Source organism: Schistocerca cancellata, chromosome 11 (genome assembly GCF_023864275.1).
Source record: "Schistocerca cancellata isolate TAMUIC-IGC-003103 chromosome 11, iqSchCanc2.1, whole genome shotgun sequence".
NCBI classification, from domain to species: Eukaryota; Metazoa; Arthropoda; class Insecta; order Orthoptera; family Acrididae; genus Schistocerca; species Schistocerca cancellata.
Window position 1 is genome coordinate 118,861,191 of NC_064636.1, and position 17,687 is coordinate 118,878,877.

Here is a 17,687-nt window from a genome sequence, read left to right on the forward strand (position 1 = left end):
AGGTTTTGGATTAACCCTAATCCTTTTTTAATTTTGTTGAGGCGATGTTGATGTGAACTGTTTCAACACCTGTCGGTTCAATGAATTCTCTAAGGTATTTAAAATGTCGGGCCCTGTTAATTTTACAAAATTTTGTTTTCAAGCTTGCAATTTCTGTTTTTCAACAAAATAATTCAGTTTTCTCAAATGAAACTTGTAAACCTACTTTTTCTGCACACTCTTGGAGTATTTCCAGCTGTTTCACTGCACTCTGCTCATCCTCTGTTAGTATTGCCAGGTATTCCGCAAATGCAAGATCTGGTATGTAGACATTGTCTTTGGCAGTGCCGAGTCGTATTGGCTTCCAAACCCCACATTTCTTGAGTTGTTTCTCGCATTCTTCCATAACTTTGTCCAGAACTACGTTGAACAGAATAGGAGAGAGTCCCTCACCTTGTCTCACACCTGTTTGAATGTCGAAGGGTTCTGAGATCTCCCCCATATACGTTACTTTAGATTTCGTGCCAATTAGTGTTTGTTTTATGATTTCTCGTGTTTTGGGATCTAATCGCCTCTCTTGTAAAATCTGGAGTAGTGAGGGCGTGTCTCCTGAATTGTATGCTTTTTGAAATGTACAAATGTGCTTACTACACTTTTTGTCTGAGACCTCGCTTTTTGAGTATGGTTTTGAGGTTGAAAATTTGCTCCAGACATGATCTGTTTGATCTGAATCCTGCTTGATATTCTGCTACTTTGGGTTCTAATTGCTGTTGTGTTCTGTTCAAGAGACAGAGGATCGACACTTGCTTGCAGGGAGTGGCGACTGACCCTCAAGATAAGCAGATGTAATTTATTACGCATAAATAGGTATAATGACTGACTACTGCATGATTGTAGGATTGCAGAACAACCAGTGGAAGCAATTACATCCATAAAATATCTACATGTATGTGTACACAGCGATCTGAAACTAATGGCAGGTAAAAGCCATACAAGGTAATTGGAAGGACTGTCTGGAAGTGTAGTCCACCCACAAAGGAGGCAGTTCACAAAACACCCGTTCGACCAGTACTGAGCAGATAGGATCGATAGAGGAATTAACGGAGATCCAAAGAAGAGCAGCGCGTTCCGTTACGCAAGCATCACGGAGACGCTCAGGCAGGTGTGCTGGCAGACGCTGCAAGAGACGCACTCCACAGCACTGTGTGGTTTACTGTCGAAGTCCGTAGAATGTACAAACAGTCATCTCGCAAAAGACTGTGAAGGCAGAATCGGAGAGAGTCGAACACGCATGGAGGCCTACTCACAGCCATTGCTCCTTTGAAGCATTCTCGAGTGGAACAGGAAGAGGGGAAGGGTCAGTGACTGACAATGTATCGTCCAGCACGTACCATAAGGTTGCTGTGAGGCTGGGACGCCACCACCTGGCAGCCACTGCGGCGGCCTCTGGCTGACAGCTGCAGCACCGTGGAGGCACGTGCTGCACCTGTCACCTGAGCTGGGCTCAGCTTGCTGGCCAGCCACAGCAGAGCGACTGCTGACGGCAGAGGTGGCAGCTCCGTGTACTGAATGTGGCGCCCTGTACACCCCAAATCACCTACAAACTTTAATGGTGTATCCTCGTTATCACGCAGTAGATCAACAAGAAGTGTCCTTAATCGCTATTCTTCCAGCTGCAGAAATTCTATTACCAGGCAGTGCCAAAGTATTCAATCTCGTGTCAAAAAAACTATAATAGATTTCGGGAGTCCGTTTCGTGGCATGATACTCACTGGAATGAGGCAGAACGGACTGACAATCATTTCTGATACAATCGCGGCCATTCTACATCTAGTCTCCGGCCGGAATGGCTGAGCGGTTCTAGACGCTACAGTCAGGAACTGCGCGACTCCTCCGGTCGCAGGTTCGAATCCTGCCTCGGGCATGGATGTGTGTGATGTCCTTAGGTTAGTTGGGTTTAAGTAGTTCCAAGTTCTAGGGGACTGATGACCTCAGAAGTTAAGTCCCATACTGCTCAGAGCCATTTGAAACATTTTCTACATCGAGTGCCGAAAGGTTCTGTTTGACGACGTTCAAACTGAAACCGAAACAAAATTTTCAATCTCGAGCGTGTCGAGTTTAATCCAGTTATCGGGTGTATTGCGACATATCACACCCGGTGGGAATGGAACGTGCCTCTGGGATCCGAAGGGCGGATTGCGCAAGCGTGCTCACGCGGCAGATAAGCCGGACGGCGTGACGTCACGCGGCAGTTGTATAAAGAGCGGCTGCCGCCACGGGCGCTGCCTCGCCTGACGTCGCTCTGCTCCGCTCCGCCTGCAGGGTGAGTAGCGCCGCTGCTGCCGCCTGCCGGCCGGTCGCGTGTCTGCAGAAATGTGCAAATGTGTGTCAGATCTTACGGGACTTAACGGCTAAGGTCGTCAGTCCATAAGCTTACACTGTACTTCACCTAAATTATCCTAAGGACAAACACACACACCCACGCCCGAGGGAGACTTCGAACATCCGCCGGGACCAGCCGCACAGTCCACGACTGCAGCGTCCCAGACCGCTCGGCTAATCCCGCGCGGCGGTGCGCCTGCCGGTGTGCGGACGTTTGCCACGGCGGACATTTGCCACGATTTTACCTGCTCCGAAGGTTTTGGTCTCTTGTCTCCCTCTCCTCCTCCTCCTCCCCATCGCTTACTGACCCTTTTCACTGGTTTACTTAACATAGAACCAGAATCTGTCGGCAATTTCCGCCACATTTCTAGAGAGAGTTTCGTTGTGCAAACTATTAAATGCCTCTCGCATTGAAATGGACACCGAATTTCGAGCCTCAGTAAAACTTCGCCAATCTTGTAGATTTTCCGTTCGTCTAAATTATACTTGCCTTTTTCTGTGTTCCTGGAGCAGCATTCTGTCGTGTTTTGTGTACCATGTGGGATCAATTCCGTCTCTTATTAAATTATTTGGTATGAATCTCTCGAGTGCTGTTGATACTATTTTTTTCAACTTCAGCCATATATGGTCTTCACTTACATAGTTTGGAAGGATTGGAGACTAAGAAGTCAACCGAATGTTTAGTTGCTTTTATAAATAGATATATCTCGCGTTTAGTTTTGGTGAATTTCTTTGTTACGTAATTGAGCCTCGCTCGACTGCGTGTTCACTAATTCCTGTATCCGTCGTGATGCTCAGGATTATTTGTGGCTAAGAGGTCAAGTGTGTTTTCGTAACCATTTACAATCTGAATGGCCTCGTGAACTAATTGTTCAAAATAATTTTAAAAAAGCATTTAGAACAGTTACGGAAGTTGTTTTATATCTACAATGTGGTCTGGAAATGTATTTTTGTCAACATACGGAAGGTAGATTGAAGTCACTGCCAACTATAACTGTATGAGTAGCGTACCTGTTTGTGGTGAGACTCAAGTTTTCTTTGAACTCTTCAGCAACTGTTTCATCTGAGACCGGCGGTCAGTAAAAGGAGCCAGTTATTAATTTATTCCGGCTGTCGAATATAACCTCTGTCCATACTAAGTCACAGGAACTACCTGCTTCAATGTCACTTGTGAGCTGGAACCCACATTACATTATTTTTCCTTAAGTTGTGCTTCTTGTTTCTGTTGTAGTGGAGATCATTACAATTACGGCTTTTCCCTCCAAAACCTAGGATGCTTTCTCTGTGACCCTGTAAATACCAGAGCTAAAGAATGTAGAACAACAATGTACGTTACAAGCATAGCGTTCTGTATTACTCCATTTCCTTCAAAAATGGTTCAAATGGCTCCCAGCACTATGGGACTTAACATCTGAGGTCATCAGTCCCCTAGAACTTAGAACTACTTAAACCTAACCAACCTGAGGACATCACACACATCCATGCCCGAGGCAGGATTCGAACCTGCGACCGTAGCGGTCTCGCGGTTCCAGACTGACGCGCCTAGAACCGCTCGGCCACACCGGCCGGTTCATTTCCTTATTTCTAACATTTTAAAAATGTACGTCGGCTTTAGATGACATGTCAATCATAGATGTTCTTATTTCTATTTAGTGAACGTATTTTCAGTCATGTTTTGAACTTTGTCCCCCCACACTTCATTAAGTAATGTTTCGCCGCAAGGGATATCGCATTTTAGAGAGTAAATTAATATGGAGTATGTCGTTCTTCTTTTCCCACATTCACATACCCATTTCTTCTTTACTTATTGTCTTTCGGGCATGCAGTTGTAGTAATTAAAGTTCGCACAAATGCAGTGATCAAAAAGAAATGATTAGCGTACATTTGCATTCTCTTTACATCGTTTCTTTCTTGTTGCTCCCCTGCCGATCGACTGTTTATATCGCGATCAGTAAGCGTGAAAGGAAGCTACCGTACAGACAGAGGAATCTATATTTATACTTGGCAGAACTAATTACGTACTGACATAATCGTCGGTATTGCTTTCGTTTCCCAAAAGTTATAAATATTTCGATTTCGGAAAAGAAGCTCTGTATTTGGCCGAGATGTCGAAGAAGAAGGTCCCTTACGTACTGGTTGTATGGAGTAAGATGTGGAGGCGGCGGTTTGAAAGCGGACAGATGAAGTACGAGGAGGGACGTCCCTTACCTGAGATCTCGCTACCTGGCTAAGGGGCGAGTGCGGCAAGTGTCCGGCGTGGCAAACGTCCGGCATTCGCGCCGGCCAGCGCCACGCTGGAGCCCTCTACACGGGAGAGTACGGCCAACCTGCCGGCCGCCGCCATTTTAGGCCTACTGCGCAAGGGCAGCCCTGTCGACGGAACTGTAAAATTCGCCTGAATACGACAGTGCGTCAAGTGAACAAATAACTATCGTTATTAATCGTTACATCCTTGATAACTCGGCGTCTACTGGGAAAATTAGTGAAAATTTGCTACTCTCTCACTGACAAGGGAACCTCCCCATCGCACCCCCCTCAGATTTAGTTATAAGTTGGCACAGTGGATAGGCCTTGAAAAACTGAACACACATCAATCGAGAAAACAGCAATAAGTTTGTGGAACTATGAAAAAATAAGCAAAATATACAAACTGAGTAGTCCATGCGCAAGGTAGGCAACATCAAGGATAATACGAGCTCAGGAGCGCAGTGGTCCCGTGGTTAGCGTGAGCAGCTGCGGAACGTGAGGTCCTTGGTTCAAGTCTTCCCTCGAGTGAAAACTTTAATTTTTTATTTTCATACAATTATCAAAGTTCAGGCACTCACACATAATCAACTTCGCTCTCCAAAATTCCAGGACATGTTCATATTTGCTTGGACATATGCAGGATTTGACGGTCTACACACGGAAAAATTTGAAAACGTTAAAAACATATGTTTTGACAGAGCACAGAGAAAACTGTGCGACTGTGGAAGTGTTGCATCATTTGTTGCAGTTTATGTTTCACACTCTTATGTTTTCATCACTTTTTTGGAAGTGATTATCACATCCACATGAAAACCTAAATCGGGCAAGGTAGAAGAATCTTTCTACCCATTCGCAAAGTGTGCAAGTTAGGTGGGTCGACTACATATTGCTATCATGTGACTCACATGCCGTCACCAGTGTCGTATAGAATATATCAGACGTGTTTTCCCGTGGAGGAATCGGTTGACCTATGACCTTGCGATGAAATGTTTTCGGTTCCCATTGGAGAGGCACGTCCTTTCGTCTACTAATCGCACGGTTTTGCGGTACGGTCGCAAAACACAGACACTAAACTTATTACAGTGAACAGAGACGTGAATGAACGAACGGACAGATCATAACTTTGCGAAAATAAAGAAAGTAAACTTTTCACTCGAGGGAAGACTTGAACTAAGAAACTCTCGCTCCGCTGCTGCTCACGCTAACCACAGGACCACGGCGCTCCTGGGCTCGCATTATCCTTGATGTTGCCTACCTTGCTTGCCCATGCACTACTCAGTTTGTATATTTTGCTTATTTTTTTCATAGTTCCACACAACTTCTTCCTGTTTTCTCGATTGATCTGTGTTCAGTTTTTCAAGGCCTATCCACTGTGCCAAATTATAACTAAATCTGAGGGCGGTGCGATGGGGAGGTTTCCCTGTGAGATATAGACGCTTATAGATATAGCTAGCAGTAATTTTTTTCTCACGCTGACCTTTGTGGAAAGTATTACATGCTTAAACGATAGAGTCCAGTCAACGTCTCTGAGGTACACATATGACTTACAGTACATATTAAATTACAAATGCATACTTTGATTTGCATATTTCCTTTTTTAATGCTTGTTTGTTACAAATGATGGTAGTTATTTGTAATTAAAAATTTAAAAAAACACAAAATTACAAATTACGGGTGCATCAATTTAGCTAAAACATGTGAAAGACAATAAATTTCTTCTCCTTAAAATACCTTTGCTGCATTTCTCATACCAATACTGCACTTTGCTGTGGCTTCCTTCAGTACCTGGCAGTTATATTTCCTCCGAAGAACGTAAATTCGAGTCTTCAGAAATTCATCTACAACTCTGTCCACGACACTGTGAGAGGAAGGAATATTGTGAATGAGTTCCTCGAATGACTTCTGTGCAACTGCCTGCAGTATTTGGAGTGATAATTTAGATTCCAGGAACAGTTTTTCATCCACACGAAAGACTTTATCTGTCATCTCAATAATGCGAAATATTTCTTGGGAAATGCATTCCAAGCTGTCTTGAGCTGTATAATTTTTTAGTTCAGTGAGTCTTCGTACTGCTTCACATTCAGACTTCTCCTTTGCTGAAAGTGACTCTCGGCACGCTTCGCAAAGCAAATACTTTTTCTGCACTTGCTTTGTTGTTCTGTCTGTTAAATAATGTAGAGACTGTGCTTCCTCAGGTGGCATTTCTTCAACATCGCTTACATCTGAATTCGCACTTGCAAGCAAGTCTGCATCGTCTGTGCCTTCTGCTTCGTCGTACGTCCGTCTGTGTTCCAAGTAGTCGACAAGAAATTCACCATCTTCTGTCTGATAATTTCCACGGCGACTGGGACGAAAATACTGTGACACAGCAATAAGCCGCAGTATTATCTTGAAACTGAGACAATCTGGAACAGGATTACTGGCTCGAACCATACTGAAAAGGTTTTCCAGAGCATCCTGTGACAGCCTGCACAACACACTGGAAACCTTTTTCGTTCAGAAGATAATCCTGGACATTAATAGCTGTGCATGTTGCTAGAATAACTCCAGATTGTACAGATTTCCAGATACCCCTGTTTCCAATTTTCAAATTTTCAAACAGCGAGATGACACTCTTAAGGAACTGTACACCATCATTGTGTATGTCCTCAACGGTTCTACTCATGGCAGTTTTCCTGTTCCTTGAGGTCATTAATTTAAACCAACGGAAAATTGTGGCTATGAAAAACGCTGTTGATGTGGCAGAATCTTCTAGTATATGTTCCTCTATTGCATAATGTAACGATGCTGCAACGCTGTGATTTAAAAGTGCGTAAGCAGGACCAACCTTAATTTTATCATAATGCCCTGGTCTTATGACATTATCTTTTAAATCCCTAGCAATATTTAATTTCTTTTCCTTGTCAAACTCGTACAGTTTCTTGATAGGCTCAATCGAGACTACCGGTTGCGCCAAATTATTGTCTGCAATTACTTGCCGTGATAGGATAATGTGGTCGGAATTAGTTAGGTGATTCCTCACATTCTTCAAGTTATGCTCTACGTTAGGCATGAAGTACAGATTCCGCTCTGGAGAAAATGGATGTTGGCAGAAATTCTTTGTTTCATTATGACGGCCAGCAATAATACCACATTCACCCCACAGTGCCTGATTTTGTCCACCCATATCTGATACAATAACTTCTACCATCAGACCAATCGCTTCACACTTCACAATTAATTGCCACAGGAAAGACTTTAGTTCTTTACCTGCAAATGAGTTCCCGGTGAAAACGTAACCAATTATTTGTTTCCATTGGGTACTTAGACCACCAAGCATAAATACCAAGACGTGACAAGCATGTTTTTCATACGAACCATTAGCTGCTGGAAGTGTTGGATAGCCAATTACGAATTTCGATGAAATGTCGTAATTTAGGCCGGGCGTGAGACTCATCTCATCCATCATTATTGCAACATGTCTTTCAAAAGGATTCGTGGTGTCTACTTTCACTTTAAGAGTGGATAAAAAATCGTCCAAAATACCTGGACTGAATTCCAGAGACTCAGGTTTCCTTTGTAGAGTTCGTTCGCTTGGTAATGGTTGTCCCAGTTCTCTTACCGCATTATATCCAACGCTTCCACAAGCTAATCGAATTATGAAAGCCTTCTTAATAGCTTCCGGTGGCCACTTTGTCCCTCGCATAGTTTTTTTTCTGCAGTGCCGAGATATGATCGTCGTTTAAAAAAGGTTTCACAGATGCCGCCATTGTATCAATTTTACCATTCGCGCTGTGTAGTTGCTTCTGCCATAAGTAGATTTTCCTTTTCAAACTTTGTACTTCCGTTTCAGTGTCATTCTCAGGAGGTAATCCGACGTCAGAACTGTGAACATCCGGCAAAAATTCTTGAGGAAGTGCGCAAACTTGCTCATTGCCTGAAAAGAAATAGTATTAATAATAATAACAAAAAAATGTTTTGTCGAACGACAACGCGAGAAATTTAAGTTTCATAAAAAGTTGGTAGTGAATAAGATAGATAAGTTACTCTTTAGTTACATATATTTAAACAGTACCTGGCTCTCTCTGTGTAGTGTAAGTGCACTCAGGTTCCCTTTGCACACCCCTGTCCTTTGGTGGCTTTCGTCCCTTAATTTGAGGACGATGGCTAAATATAGTGGGTACCGCATTAGGTATAGTTTCTAACACCATCCTTACGATTTGCTTCAAACTGATCAGGTGTGAAGTGAAGCTAAAAATGACAATCCAAATTACACTGTTAAATAAAGTTCAAAACTAATACCTGTAAAGAAGTAAAGATGGCACTATGAATAACTAACAAAATAGACCTTTTCAAATTTCATATACATGAAGTACATCCGTATTTGAAGATTTGATTTTCAGGTTCTGCCTCTTATTCAATGGTGATCGTAGGCATTATTGTAAAAATGATGTGAATGTAGCTTTATTAATACTATCAATAACTTTTTTAATGCATTTAGAGCTATTTCTACATAAATATTACAATAAAAATGTATAAAGTGAAAAAAAAAATCTTTGGTTTTTAGGTGGAACTGAACCCAGGAACCACACATCATAAATCAAATGCTATACCGACTTTTTTTAAATTAAATCTCTTTTTTCTTTTGTTCGTCTTCGTTCGGTGCACCTGTTCGGGGCGGACGTCCTAAAACACCCGTTTATGTTCGTCGTTGATCAATCAACTCAGTTTTTTCTTATTACAGAGGGGACCTAACCCTCTGACCGAACACACTGAGTTACCATGCCGGTGACTGAGGTATACTTGCACTCTTCCATTGTGCTTTGTAATATGTAATTCACATAATTATCTGCTGCAAAGAGAAGTTTCCTTATCTCACACAATTTAGCTGTTTCGTATGGAAATGTATCTTTTCTTCCAATACGGTGTAGCCACAGTTCGCGTCTTTTCGCATTCCTTTCGCGCCCTGTGGAATGCGGAAAAGCTTGCTACCTCGGACTGGTTTCGTATAACAATTTACAGCACAGGATTGCGGCATTTTCACTATAGAACTGTGGAAAATGCGACGTTAAGATCTTAATTTAATACACAAAGAGATTATATATTTCCAACACCTGTAAATACTAAAATATCGGTTAGTTAATTCAGATTTGCCACTTACGCTCACATATTGCTTAGGCTCAAAATGGCTGCCTCTCTCCGCTCGCCTCAGCCGACCAATAGCAGCCGCCGATTGTCGGCAATCCGCACATAAAAGGTTGGTGGCGCTCTCTCGCATACCCAAGGTGGCTTCCACCGACTCTCCCTCCCTGATGATGCCTTCCTCCCCTCCATCTACCGCTCCTACCAACTTTGAAAATCCCCATCCTCCCCCCACCCCCGCCCGCCGGGGTGGCCGAGCGGTTCTAGGCGCTTCAGTCCGGAACCCCGTTACTGTTACGGTCGCAGGTTCGAATCCTCCCTCGGGCATGGATGTATGTGATGTCCTTAGGTTAATTAGGTTTAAGTAGTTCTAAGTTCTAGGGGCTGATGACCTCAGTTGTTAAGTCCCATAGTGCTCAGAGCCCATCCCACCCCCCACCCTGTGCTTTTTCCCCAAGGGCACACTCTCTCCCTTCTCTCCGTACTCCCTTCCTCCCTCCCTCCTCTCCCCCGGGCCTCCCCTCCCCCTACCTCCTTTCCTCCCCCTCCCATCTCCTCTGCCGGTGACATCTACACCCTCCCCTCTCCCTCCTTCCCCACCTTTTCCCCTATTTGGCAGGTCCCCAGAGCCGTACACGTATAGTGAACTTTCGCGCGCTGCAGATCATCACCTAGTGTTTGTATGTGCCGTCGTGTTCGTGTTCCAGTGTTCCAGTGTTTCATCGTTTGTGCTCCATAGTTCGTGTGTGTCATCTCTGTCTTCTCTGTGCGTGTCCACGTTTCTGAACGTTTTCATTTTGGACACTGCGGCCATGAAAGAGTCTTTGTGTTTTAATTTTGTGTGCATACGTTTGTATATCCACCATGTCTGTTCTGCAATTGTCTCCTTTTGTTATGTGGCCGAAGAGCGGCGTAGTATGCCGCTGCTGGCCTACCTGTACTAGGTGTGAAAATAACGATAAAAGAAAAAAAAAACCACTCTCATACAGTGCTCTACTCCACGCTCACGAGAGTGGATCACCTGCCCGTCAACACCGACTCCCTCCACGTGTATAGTCTGTGCCGAGGTCGGCCGCAAGTGGAAGTGGCGTAAATGGGGGCTGCAGAACGTCAAGCGTTTAGCAAACGTTAGGTTTTATGGCGCGGGTCGGACGACCAAAATTATGTCAGCAAAATTCCCAGAAAGTAATTGGCGCAGCAGAAAGAGACCAGAGAGATAATCTGAAGGTCCTGTTATCGAGTCTCTACGTCCAATCTTTTTAGTTTTGTTCATTTTGTATGTCGCTTACACTGCAAATAGACCGGGATAATGCTCCAGACATTGTATTTATTAATACCTTAATAAAACGCATGAAAACGAATGGGAAAGTAAAATTTGAGATTGCGAATATTAGTGCTAGCCGAAAGGTAATGCCTCTGAATTTTTTTTTTCTGAAAACTCTTAAAACATTTTAAGTAAATCAAAACTTTATTAACATTCTTCATATCTACATACATGTCTACATATCTATTAGTCAACACGGCCACCCTTGTGACGAATACATTTCTCCCAACAAGAGACCAGTTTCTCGATGCCGTCACTGTCGAATGTTTGACTTTGTTGACAAACCCACAACCTCACCTCTCCACGCACTGCCTCACCACTACCAGAGTCCGCACCTTGTGGTCTAGTGGCTAGCGTTGCTGCCTCTGGATCACAGGGACCCGGGCTCGATTCCCGACCGGGTTGGCAATTTCCTCTGCCTGGGGACTTTGTGTTCGTGTTGTCCTCGTCACTTCATAATCAACATCAGTCGTGACAGTGGCTGAGTAAAGGAATTGGACTGTGTCAAATATTGGGACTTTGCAAGGGCACTGATGACCAAGCAGTTGAGGGCCCAACACAACCCAACCTCAACAGCAAACACCACTATCAGAGCAAAGATCTTGACGCCGTTTCTTTAAATTTCGCCAACAGCTGAAAATTGGATGGCGCCAAGTCGGGTCTGTACGGAGTGAACTCATGGCATGGCCCGTGTGAGGTGTGGCGTCGCCACTCTGAAGGAGAGCTCGCTCCGCGTGTGGGCAGACTCTTCTGCAGTCAGACACTCAACTACAGCACACCGTCTCTCACGCACTAGCATAGTTAGGTTGCACTGCGCCGTGTCACACGCTGCAAGTCAGAGCCCTCTAGCGCCAGAGGCCTGTAACATTCAGTCATTATAAAGAATCCGCCTCGATTGCAAACAGAAACCGGATTCTATTTGCCTTCGAGGCGCATTCTTTATAATCATTAAATTATTCACGATTGCTGATGCGCTGCAGTGTTAAAAGTTGGAAAGTTGTCACGTTCCTCAACGAGGCGGGAAAGTCGGGCGAGGGACATCTTTGTCGTGTCATACCTCAGCCGATGTTGAGAACAGATGAAAAAATTCGGAGGTGTTGCTTTTCAGCACGGTCTCATAAATTTCCTGGAATTGATTGTAAGGCATGCGCGAGAAATTTGTATATAAAATTTCATACCTGTATCGTTTTACAGTTGACGATTTATACGGGCTGGGGTGATATTAATCAGTGATAGTCTCAGCGTCTTACATATGCTGCAAACACAGAACTTTTTCAATTGCATAATTGTTTTAAGGATTACCGAGAAATACAATCTTGATTTAGATACTGTGCCTTACACACATTTTCTAAATAAGTCTGGACTGTAGAATGACTCACACTGTAGAACAGTCGAAAAGTGACACCAAATCGATAAGACGGTTCACAATCACTCTGTCAGTTTACCCACTTGCAATCATTCCACTGTTCCAGATACATATGTGGGTTGTCTTGGTGTAATCACAATGCTAGATCGAAGCATTAACTGTGCAAGTGTGGAAAAAAAAAGAAAGGACATAAACAAATCCCTCAGGTAGCATGACTTTGGCTCTGTGAAGGAAGTCACACGAGATGGACAGCAAAGTTATAAACTGGTACAATACCTGCTAGTCATCTTTCGATGTCTATGTGACACAACTATCTTAATTGGAAATTAGTGCAACATGGCATTAAACGCCAAGGTCCCATGCTAATAGAGCTAATAGTACCTGCAGTAAATTAACCACACGTTCTGGGTCCTGCGTTACAGCAGTGGTGTTCCTGAACAGGCCTAGCCCGTCACTTCAAACTGTGAGATACTGAGTCAGAAAATTATCATCGGTCGCAAGTTTGCGAGTTTCTTATGAGTGTCTTGAAGAACATGTGATCTGACACTGAGACAGAAACAGTTTCCTATGTTTATAATTTTTTTGCTGTTATGTTAATTACCCACATGGAGAACAAGGAGTAAAATTTTGCAAGATTAAAGCAGCGTCCATTTAATATATATATATATATATATATATGTGTGTGTGTGTGTGTGTGTGTGTAATGTGCAGTCCAGAGATTGTTTGACAGTGGATCTCCAGTCTCCATGTCTCTCTCATTCCAACCGCTGTGTTCCTCTGGTCCTTTCCCCATGGACAGATTCGCCAGTTATGGTTTCCAGGAGCCCTTTATGTATCAACAGATAAGAGAACTAACATTCCTCCTGAGATTCTGTTTTGTGTGCAGGACATCTGCTAAGACATGAGGGAATGACTTCCATGGTACTAGAGGGAGCTGTAGAGGGCAAAAACTGTAGAGGAAAACAGAGATTGCATTACGTCAAGCAAATAATTGAGGATGTAGGTTGCAAGTGTTACTCTGAGATGAAGAGGTTAGCACAGGAAAGGAATTCGTGGCGGGCCGCATCAAACCAGTCACTAGACTGATGACCAAAAAAAAAACTGCAGCTATAGGAGGTGGTTACCAGGTCGACGTTTTAAACCAAAGGCACAAAGACATGCGGTTGCGTGGTTAAAATTCATACTCTTTTCTTTCCAGTGATCGTGTAGTCAAGTTGGCAGAACTACCGACGTAAGGTATTTATCATCATCCCCTGTCAAGTTGACATTTGTTCATCTACCTGAACAAATCTGCAGATTGACAGCCGCATAGCTTCTTGCACCCTGATGACGTTGTGCCTCTGTGAGGCTTTGACGGCAGTCTTCCTGTATTGGTCGCACCTCCTCTGTCTAGTTTTCCGCGTCCGTCGACGTTTAAACAGTAGCGGATGAACACTTTCGGCTGTGTTAAGGGCGTGGCCACTTCTGGCGACCCCTGTTTGCGTACGTGGCGGCTGCTGTTCTCCAGTCTGGAGGTACTCGGCTGTCGCTGGAGCAGTGTGATGGCAGCGTGGTGTGTGTGTGTGTGTGCGTGTGTGCGTGTGTGTGGTCCATGTAACCGCCAGCAGCCCAGCACTTTTTTATAAATCCAGACTGAGTTTCTTAAAATGTGGCTTGACCTTTTTGAGGAAATAAAGTTACTATTTCCGCTGGACAACTACCTTAAATGTTCAGTACTTTCTCTCTTTTTAAGTCATTCTTCTTTCTGTGGATGAAAATTCAAATGTCTCTTTCAAGATTCGTGGACAGTTTCCCTCGTTCACTTGTACAACACATAAGAGTATACAGCCAACCTTTCACATTCATTGCTCCCACACCGAGAAGATGAGCGGGAACATTGTCAGTACATGGCTCATGTTGATTCTCGACTTCTACAGAACTATTCTGAATTGCTGTTTTAAAATGGATTCTTCAGCGACTGTTACTAATGAAACAACGTAAATCCAATAAGCAGATAGTGATTTCCCATTTTATTCAAAGGTCCAATCTCGGCATCTAATGCACACAGTCTACACAGTCAATGTAAGGACGAACTGAGGAATTCTTCAGCGAAAATTAGACCTCGTTGTCCAGAATCTGTATCATCGAGTGGTTATCTACTATTATCAGTACCATCTGCAATGCGGAGGTTCAGTGACTTCTGCTACAAAATAATAGCATACGTGTTAGTTGAAGGGAAAGTATATGCTCTGTGGCTGGCTCTGACATATCGTGCTGCATGTGGTTGTCGGATGTTGTCCTGTTGGACTATTTGAGAAGTGTTGAGAATGAGTTGCAGGCTGAGTAGGCCTGCATCCTATAGGCAATGTTTCCCAGAAGCACCCTCCAGGTTGCAGTAGACCTGTGTGAAACAACTCGTACAAGGCTACATGCACAATTATTGGTTAAATGACGAATAATATAGATTCTTAGTATTTTGGTAGATGTCCACTTCGAATGATTGCCGGTTCAAGTAAAATCGCTGTGTAGAAAAAATTATGGAAATGAAGCCTCCCCCCCCCCCCCTTCTGGAGCTTGTCGCGCAAATAAAATGTGTTGAAAGAAAAACTTAACTGTTTGAAATGGCATTATTAAAGGTTTGTGGCTATTCAGCAATGGCATCAGTCTAACACAGCAAAGATGTGACGATACTGCCACTGGCTGGTGATGGACCACTTCTTATGAACGGTCACTCGAGAAGTATCAGTAGTCACCTGTAAGCTGAAAGGGCTGCCCGGTGATGCAGTGTTTCAGAATCGTCCACAATGGAAGCAGTTAAGGACATCACGGAGACGGCGGCCGTGGACCTGGGGGACCTGCTGGACGCCGGGGACGACGCCGTGGTGATACTCGAGGCAGGTGACACGAGGCTGGTGGCGCACAGGGCCGTCCTGGCGGACAGGAGCCCTGTGTTCGCCGCCATGTTCGCCCACGACACCCTCGAGGCCAGCAGCGGCGCGGTGAGCATCCCGGACGTGGGGGGACCGGTGCTGAGGCAGCTGGTCTCCTACCTGTACACCCTGCGGGCCCCCCAGCTGCCCAGCACGGCCCCCCAGCTGCTGGCCGCAGCGGATAAATACGGGGTGTCGGGGCTGAAGGGGGAGTGCGAGCGGCAGGTGGCCGCTCAGCTGACCGTTGAGACCGCGGCGGCCGCAGCCGTCCTCGCAGTCCGCCACTCCTGCAGTGACCTCAAGCACGCTGCACTGGCGTTCATTAAGACCTGTCCGTTCGAGGTGATGGCCACTCAGGGGTGGGCAGATGCGATGCTTCATCAACCAAAAGACTTGATCGAAGTGAGCCAGTTGCTGTATGATCCACCACCAAAAAGCAGGTAAGGGCGAGACAACCCACTCATTCGTGTCCCTCCATTCTGGATGTGTGTGTGTGTGTGTGTGTGTGTGTGAGTGTGTGTGTGTTTGTGTGTGTGTGTGTGTGTGTGTGTGTGTGTGTGTGTGCATTTGCTTGACTATAATTTTTGCTGCTGAATTTCCTCAGATGTGTCACTGCTGTGAGGTACACAATCATAGACCGTCATTTCCTGCTAGCTCACGATGCTATCATTGTCCTCTTGTAGCAGGTTAGCTGAATCCCTAAGCTGAGTCCACTTCATTAACAGGTATGTTTCTAGCAAAAATCATCAAACAACCAATTTCTAGACATTTATCTGTCGAACTACACGTGTAGGAAAAGTGGTTCTTTAGGTTTTGGCATCAAGTGTCAGGAGAATAGGATACATTTACTGTGTGAGCGCAGCATGACGCATTCCGCTGTGCACAGAAAGCTGTACTGCCCAACCCGGCCTCAAACACAGTGATGTGTGTAGTTTGCAGCCAGCAGCTCTTATGGGTTGCTGTAAGCCTGTTCGTATAGAGCAGCGTTTAAAGTTGTTCAGTGCCTCTGTGGCTGATGACAATGAGACACCTCTGAATAGTGTCACGCTGCATGAAGACGACGACCAAGTACGTCACTTCTGGCCGACACCTCGAGCAAGGAAGCGTACTGCACAACGGTTCGAGGAGGGCGGCAACATATTTACAGTTTTCGACAGCTGATGTTGATCTGCGGAATTTTCTTCGTGTAGTAAAGCAGACCATGAAAGTAATCGCTGTTCACACCTCACTACTACAGCTTCGTTCTCTGTCACTTTCTTTCTTCATGCAAGCCATATGCCAGTAACCTCCCAAACATAATTCTTCGTTCTCTCCAAACCCAGGCAGTACAAGGAAGATTTTTAATTTCTCTAAAGGAACATTATATGACACAATAATGGTTCACTGTCAGGTCTTGTATGGAAGATGATCAGAAAACCTGGTGAAGTAAGCATCGGTGCTCCAGTGTATGGCTGCTCACATCTCTTGCAGCCTGGGACCACCTCACAGGAACACAAACCAGTCCTCGTGGTGGTTCCAGTTTGTTCCATAAAATTGAGACTTTCCACCTCATTTCCTTATCCTCTCTATTCAGCCGCTATATGAAGCTCACACAGTACTTGGATACATTCCCTTCTGTGCCATGCTTTACTGTGTCTTTGATGAACCGGTACCCCACACCTCTCTGCCTGTTTCAGTTGCTCTATGGATTTCTATAGCCACCCAGTGAACACCACAGACTTGCATTCCACTGTGGCACTACCTGTGATATTATCTACCCCATCTATTACTGTTGCTATTCCACCTCTCATAGTCTGAACATGAAACAGTTTCTGACACCAACATTCCCTTTTTTCTGCACCATCTTACAGTTACATATGTCCATACAAGTCTACTAGCCCTTAACACTGATAAACCGTCATTTATTTTTCAGCTAGATTCTAATACTTAGGTAATATATTGTGTGTATTTGACACACTGGTAACCTTGTGTTTGAGATGACGCTACTTGCATTCCCTCAACCAACTGCAATGAACTTATAGCCTGTATTGTAAACCATTCAGTGTGTTTATCTTTTGTTCAATAGACATCAACATGAAAATTCATGTTTGAAACATCGATCATGTTACAGTCATTAATTACGTTCTTGAAAAAAAAATTTAACACATCGCACCTAAATATATTTATCTACATTACTCCAAACTGCTCCTGCACACTATCGGAAATGACAGAAGGTCTTAAGTTTGACAAAGTTTTTATTAACGGTAATCTTTTTAGTAACAGTAATCTCTGTGTACATTGTCTGATTATCGATGTATCTGTGCTGACTGGGATTCTAAACCCGTACATACTGTCACCGGCGATGACGACACATGAAGAG

General features: G+C 44.3%; 1 protein-coding gene across 1 annotated transcript; it reads left to right on the plus strand.

Annotated features, from left to right (window-relative positions):
* The first annotated feature begins 2,284 nt into the window (after positions 1 to 2,284).
* On the plus strand, positions 2,285 to 15,674 carry LOC126108301 (speckle-type POZ protein-like A). Its single transcript, XM_049913523.1, has 3 exons — positions 2,285 to 2,302; positions 15,184 to 15,553; positions 15,606 to 15,674. The coding sequence occupies exons 2-3, from the start codon at positions 15,203 to 15,205 to the stop codon at positions 15,672 to 15,674; spliced, it is 420 nt and encodes a 139-aa protein (XP_049769480.1). The 5' UTR covers positions 2,285 to 2,302; positions 15,184 to 15,202.
* The last annotated feature ends 2,013 nt before the right edge of the window (positions 15,675 to 17,687 follow it).